Below are 7,353 nucleotides of genomic sequence, written 5' to 3'. Positions count from 1 at the left end.
AAGCCAATATTCTGGTGTTCAATTTGATATCCATGTGAAATTTGTTGTTTAAACATACCATATTGATATCTAATACCATATCCCCATGCTGGAAGATTCATTGTAGCAAGTGAATCAAGGAAACATGCTGCAAGTCTTCCAAGTCCTCCTGATCCAAGTGCAGCATCATTTTCATATTCATATAATTCTTCAAGAGATGAACCAAATTGGGAAACAACATCTCTATATTCATTTTCTAATCCAAGATTACAAATAGCATTCATTAATGAACGACCAATAAGATATTCAATTGAAAGATAATACATTCTTTTTGTTTGAATTTCTCTAAAATATTGATGTGTATCATTCCAATATTCAGTCATTCTCTCTCTTAAAGAAATAGCTGTTGCTGTAAAGAGTGATTTTGTTTTAAAATCAAATCGTTGACATGCTAATGTATATTCAATATGATTAGCAATTTGTTGTTTAATAGTTTCAACATCTTTAGATAAATATAAAGAGCAATAGTCCCACAAATTATTATATTTTTCAGAATCTGATTCATTAGTAAAATGTTCTGCTTCAGCAGCATCAGCAAATTGATTCTTTAACTTGTTTAATGAAATAGATCTTCTAACATGAGAAACTCCTTCACTTGATGAGGATTTTTGCATTGAAATCGAATTTAATTCTCCTAAAAAGTTCCGTTCATTAACAGTTCTTAGGGTTGTTAAAAATCCAATCATCTCATTGTTTCATCTTTTTTCTTCTTTTTCAACGAAGATCTTTTCATTTAGTTTAAATATGCTTCATCTGTACTATTTTTAGATTTTCTTATTAATTATGAAATATATAAAAATAGTTTTGTTATATTAATCATATTGGATAATTATAATATAATTTATAAAAAATAATGAATAAGAGCTAGAAATAGATTAAAGCTCGATATTTGATGAAGTAGAATCAGTATCTGATACATAACTTTCTTTACTTTCTTCTAGTTGGGTTTTACTTGTTGTATTACTTGTAGAAGTATTTGTGTTAATAGTATTTTGATTGGAGTTAGAAGAAGTTTTTATTTGACTGTCAGTTTTTGTTGTTCCAGAATGATTTTTGTTATTAGAGTCTGATTTTGATTTATCAGTTATTTTCTTTAAAACAGCTTCAAGGGTATTTACTATTTCTTTGAAAGTAGGACGATCAGAAGATTTATGTTGCCAGGATTGTTCTATGATACTTTTTAATGGACAGTCATCAGAAATATCAAGTCTTTTTCCTGCTCCTACAAATCTTAATATTGATTCTGAATCAGGGAATTTCATTGGATTATATGGATCTCTTCCTAACCAAATTTCTAACATACAAATAGCAAATGAATATACATCTGATTTTAATGTCATTTGATCTTTTCTACTAATTTCTGGTGCCATATATACAGGTGTACCAATATTTTGTAAAGCTATTTTACTTGATGATTCAATAAATGAACGAGAAGTACCAAAGTCAGTAACTTTAGCAGTAATAGGATCTGATGGATTTTTAGAATAAACTAAAACATTATCAGTTTTTAAATCACGATGAAGAATATCATTTTCATGTAAATATTCCATACCACGTGCTATATCTTGACAGAATCTAATTTTTAATAAATCACTCATTGGATTTGTTTTCATGAATTTTCTTAATGATCCTAATGGACAAAATTCTGTTACAAGACATAATGTATCATATGTAACTACACTTCCAATGAAATTTACAATATATGGACAACGAATACGTTCCATCATTTCTGCTTCTTGCATGAAATTAGGTAATAAATCCATCATATCTACTAAATCACTTTTCATTACTTTAACTGCAACATCAACTTTTCTCCATTCAGCACGATAAACAATACCAAATGTACCACCACCAATAGGTGGATGTTGTAAATGAATTTCTTCATAATCTAATTTAGTAGAAAGAGCAGATTCAACTTGAAGATTTAAATAAACATGGAATTTAGATACTTTAGACTTTCCTTTTTTCTTTTTTGAGTCTGAGTTATTGGATGAACCTGATTTACCACTTCCTGATGGAGTATTTTTTTGAGTATTTAATGAGGTATGAGAATTTTTTTGAGAAGAAGATCCATTAGTTGAAGAAGAACGAGATTTATTATCACTTTCACTATTTTGACTTGATTGAGAGTTTTGAGGTATTAAATCAGGATTTTCTCTTTTAATTTCTTTAATAATATTTTGTAATTGACCATAACGTATAGTAATAGGAACTTTTTCATTTAATACAGTTGTACAACGTGCAATAAATGAAATAGTTAGTTCAATACTTTCAGATGGATGAACAGTACCCGTGAATGGTTTACACATAATTTCATATTTAGGATAATCACCTGAATGGAATGTGAAATGAAGATTTTCTTTCCAATTATTTGTTAAACTGATTGTTGTTTCAATTGGCTCATCTATTTCAGGTCTTTTATCACCAAAATCAATGTCTGTTGTTGAGAATGAAAAATAAGGATTTTGTTGTTTTAAATCAATAAATTGAGAATTTGTTTTATCAAAAGGAATAATTGTATTTTCAAAGATTACTAATTTTTCATCATCAATTTCTTGTTTAATCTTTTTAGTTAATTTTATATAAAGAAGTATTAAAATAAGTAATAATATGAAAAAGAAGATCCAATAAACAATAACTAATGTTCCCCAATATTTTAATTGTCTTCCTAATAATGATTGAGATGAACAATGAGTTTTGTCTTGACTATACCATCCTGGTTGACATTCACACTCTATACAACCATCTCCTCCATCACATTCTTCTCCTTCATCTAACTTTTTATTACCACAACTAGATGGTAAACAATCAAGTCGTGCTTTTGAATATTTCTTTGTCATATTTACACATACACAATGATCACATCCATATCCTCCATCACATTCTTCATAAACATCAATTTTTCCATTTCCACAAGTTGGAACAGCACATTTAGTAGAACTTGTGCCATTGACTTTAACAGTCATTGGTTGTGTTCCATATTTACAATTACAAGCATTTGTACATAAACTATCTTGATACCCTTCAACAGATAAATCACATTCTTCATTATTATCTAGTTTACTATTACCACATTTTGTACATGTTTCATCAATAAGAGTATAACCATTATAACATTCACACCGTCCAGAATAAGGAGAACATTTACCATTTGATCCACATTCTTGTGGACATGTAATATCAAAACTAACTCTTACATTTGCCTCATATTCTTCAGTTATTCCAACAAACAATAAATAATCATATTCATGGCTAATTGTGATAGTCATTTTAGCCAATTTTGAATCTTTACTACATCCATCTGTTCTCGTTAAAACACATTCAGTATGAGATGAATCGCTACAATCAACATTAGAAATATCTTCATCATAAGAAGTATATCCATAATCACTTGGTTTATACCTAATCAAATTAAATGAAACATCATAATCTCCTGTAGAATTACAAGATGAAATGACAATTGTATGGTCAGCACCAGGTATTCTATACCAAAAACCTTTTACTTTATTCTTATTACAAACAGAATTTGATTGAATAGCATTATCTAAGTCTAAGTCAACATAATAATTTCCTTTAATAATATTTTGCCATCCTATAGTGGAAGTGGTGTAAGAACATATATGTTTTATTTCTTTAAAATAAATATTATATCCTCCCATTGGTTTACTTGCATATTTAGAATGGACAAAAGCAAAAATGTTACTATTTGCTGTTCCTTCATAATAAATTCTTGGTACTCTTACATATTTACTTGTTCCTCCATTTCTCATAATACATTTAACTCTATAACTAAGGTCAGTAGTTGATGGACATTCATTTTGAATGAGAATAGCCATATCACTACCAATTTTCTGTTGAGTCATATCATAATAGTCTATAGTTTCTGCAGAATAAATATTTTCAACTTCTATCATAACCTTTGACGCTTTCTCAAAGGTTATATTAAACCAATATCCATATGTATATGGCTTCATCATATCAACAAATCTTGAACATCTTGAAATTGATAATGATTGATATTGAACTGGAATATAAGGAATTTTTGCAATAATTTCTTTTTGTTCTTTTCCAACTAAAATATCAAATGGAAATGCAATTCCTAATCCAGCTGTTTGATAACGAGTGAAATTAAGAAAACTAAAACATGTGTGCATGGTATAACTTGTATATGGTTTACATATTCCTTCTCCAAACCACATATAACCATCTTGACATCCTTGGCAATCTTCAGTATATCCTTTTGTTGTGTTACATTCATCACATACATCTGGCTCAATACATCCACCAATACATCCATCTCCAAACATACACGACATCACACATGTCCCATTACCATTTGCAGTATAACCTTTCTTACATAGACAATCTTTTCCACATCCACTTGTTCTGTCACATTCTTCACTAAACCAATCCCAAATACCATCTCCACATTCTCCTTCATTTTCAAATTCTTCTTGGGTGACTTCTTGGGAGTTGTTTCCAAAACAAAAAATAATTAGGATAAGTATAAATACCCATTTCATTTTCTTTATTTTCTAACTAATTATTTTAAGATATCCTTCCTTTCTCCTCATAAAATCATGAATTTTTTTTATGTAAATTTTTATAAAGAATGAATATTATGTTATCTTAAAAATTCATTTTTTTTAAATGCTTATCTTTTTATCTTTTATCTATTTCATTTTAAAACGCATTAAATTAATGTATGAAGTAAATTGATTAACTACTTTATTCTCTGTACAAAATACACCATTTAACTTAGTAACTAATGATATGTTTATGACTTATGATAACAAGTTTGTAATTTATTGATTTTTTTATTAAGCGTTGTCATAACCTCAATAAAATTTAAATAAAACTATTGTCATTATTGTTAGAACTATTCAATAAATAATTCAATTTTCTTGTGCTTAGAGTTGTTAATTTCATTTGTATTACACTTAGATTTATTTTTAAATCATTCTATTTTAAGTAAATTACTTAAGTAGTGATTAATAAGATTAGTATAAATTTGGATTATTCTGATACACAACTTATTGATTGAAAATATTTTATCAGATTTTTCACTCAATTTTATCAGAAATAGTTAACATAAATTTATTGATAATAGGTTATATTGAGAATTGTTCTATTAATTTGAGTTACAGTAATTAGTATATATTTATGGTTTTGTTGACATTTTTTGTTCTTTCATAATATAATTTTCTAACATTTCAAATGAAAACTGAGTAATATTATGCTTGTTAACAATTTTAATGGTTTTCATCAATTCATATTTTGTTCGATTATATAAATTAATAAAATAATAATAATTATTATTAAATATTATTAAATATTATAGATATTTGAACAATGAAATTAGTTTACATTGGTTTATTTCAATACGTATTTCTATCAAGATTAAATAAAAAATTTGTTTTACTTTCTTTATAATTTTATATTTTATTAGTTATTATATCTAATATTGTATCAATCAAAGAAGTATATAAATTTAATTCCATCATTTAATTTTGTTATTCTGAATAAACAATTTATTAGTTTTGTTGTTATAAACATAACTTTTAATAGTATTTGGTTATTTGGTTTGAGTATTTGAAATTTACTGATTAATACTTGTTTTGTATATTGAAAAAGAAATGCTGTGTAATGTTTGGTGCTGTAGTTTTTCTATAATAGTAATACTTTAATTACCATTTGTTTCATGATTCTTAGATATTAATCAAACAATATTAATTAATATATTGAGACTCAATATAATTCAAACCCTTTTATTTTATTTTTCTTTTAGTATTTATTAATTATTCTTTTGGGGGATCTTGTTAATGAAGCATATTCGATATTCTATATTAATATATTTTTATTGATATTTAATTAAAATTTGCAATGTTATAACTGTTAGATATTTTATCAGCATTTCATCATGAATTATAAATCATTATTCTTGTTATTATTATTATTATTCTTGTTATGTTGGTTGAGTTATTTACTGCTATGCTAATGTATTAATTTTATTATATCAATTTTATTGTTTTCAAAGTGGTTCATATTTTCTTTGTTATTTATGAATAAAAAATCGTATTTTTTTATCAAATGTAGTTATAATTCGAACTTAACTCTCATTTAATTCATTTTCTTTACAACCTAATAATCTTTTATGAATTATATATTTTAATTTAACTTGAACTTATTACTAATGAGATGATTGACAATAAAAAAAGAAACATAAACATACATAATAAAAGAAAAAGACAATAACACTTTTGAAAGGATATAACAGAAAGAAGAGTAGAAAATGAATAATAAGAGAAAAAGAAAATAACATAAGAAATGAATAAAAACCAAGAGATACTACAAACAAAAGAATGGGTATAATGATAATATTCTTTTACAACAAATAAATATATATTATAATACTAGTATTCTGTTTATTAAAAAGATACAAATTGACTGACATATATATTGAAGTGAATTAATAATCAAAACAATAAACAGAAATTTCATAAATAACTAAAAATACATTTTTAGAATATCAAATTCATTACATATCATTAATAATTTATTAAATCACATTTAATTATAACAATTACTTTCTAATATATGAAGTGATATAAAATAAAATGTTTTCAAAATAATAAACAAAAGAAACACATATTAGTGTAACTCATATTCAAAATGAAAATACACCACCCGTATTTGAATGAACTAAATAATAATTAAAAGTATAAGAGAAAATAATTAAATATAAATATGAAATAGTAGAAAAAGTCTAGTTGTAATAAATAATGTTTTTTATTCATAAATTATTTATCAAAAAGAAAGAAACAGAAAATGAAATAAACATAAGAATAATAATATTATTATAACTAAACATTTGAGAGATAATATATGAATTATAATGATGATAATTTTGATGTTGTAAATTTATAATAAAGGGCAATGAAAAAAAACAAATAATTGAAAAAGAAGAGAATGAATGATATAAAAGAATAAAAAGAAAGTAAAAAGTAGAATATGATGAAGAAAGAATAAAAGTAGAAATGAGAGAATATAAAAAGAAAGAAGATAAAGTGTAATAAAACAAAAGAGATGATAAAAGAAGAAAAAAATGAAAAAAAATAAAGGATGCAAATTTTATTGAAACAAATAAAAAAAGCGCAAAATTTAATGATGAAAAAATTAATGATGCAAAATATTTAGCAACATATTTTATTGATGCAAAATATTTTGAAATAAAAATAATTCATCATTTGATATTATTATTATATTTGATAATAAATTATATTATATATTAAATACATCATATTTCTTTATTAT

At 24.8% G+C, this 7,353-nt stretch overlaps 2 protein-coding genes across 2 annotated transcripts in view; both read right to left on the bottom strand.

The window, feature by feature from the left end:
- The window catches only part of EHI_189300 (uncharacterized protein), a gene marked incomplete at both ends in the record, with an annotated part of 1,502 nt that extends 777 nt beyond the window's left edge, over window positions 1-725 (bottom strand). The window contains one exon of the mRNA XM_001913784.1: window positions 59-725. Within this exon, the coding sequence (XP_001913819.1) occupies window positions 59-725 (667 nt within the window). The remainder of the gene's footprint in view (window positions 1-58) is intronic.
- A 189-nt stretch (window positions 726-914) lies between these two features.
- EHI_189290 (protein tyrosine kinase domain-containing protein) lies at window positions 915-4,562 on the bottom strand (the record flags this gene model as incomplete). The annotated part of the gene is made up of 1 exon (XM_645928.1): window positions 915-4,562. The coding sequence occupies one exon, from the start codon at window positions 4,560-4,562 to the stop codon at window positions 915-917; it is 3,648 nt and encodes a 1,215-aa protein (XP_651020.1).
- Window positions 4,563-7,353: the final 2,791 nt, after the last annotated feature.

This window comes from Entamoeba histolytica, genomic scaffold (assembly GCF_000208925.1).
Source record: "Entamoeba histolytica HM-1:IMSS scf_1104750519141 genomic scaffold, whole genome shotgun sequence".
In the NCBI taxonomy this organism is placed as follows: Eukaryota; Evosea; order Mastigamoebida; family Endamoebidae; genus Entamoeba; species Entamoeba histolytica.
Note: the sequence above shows the minus strand (reverse complement) of the source record. Positions and strands in the feature narration are given on the sequence as shown.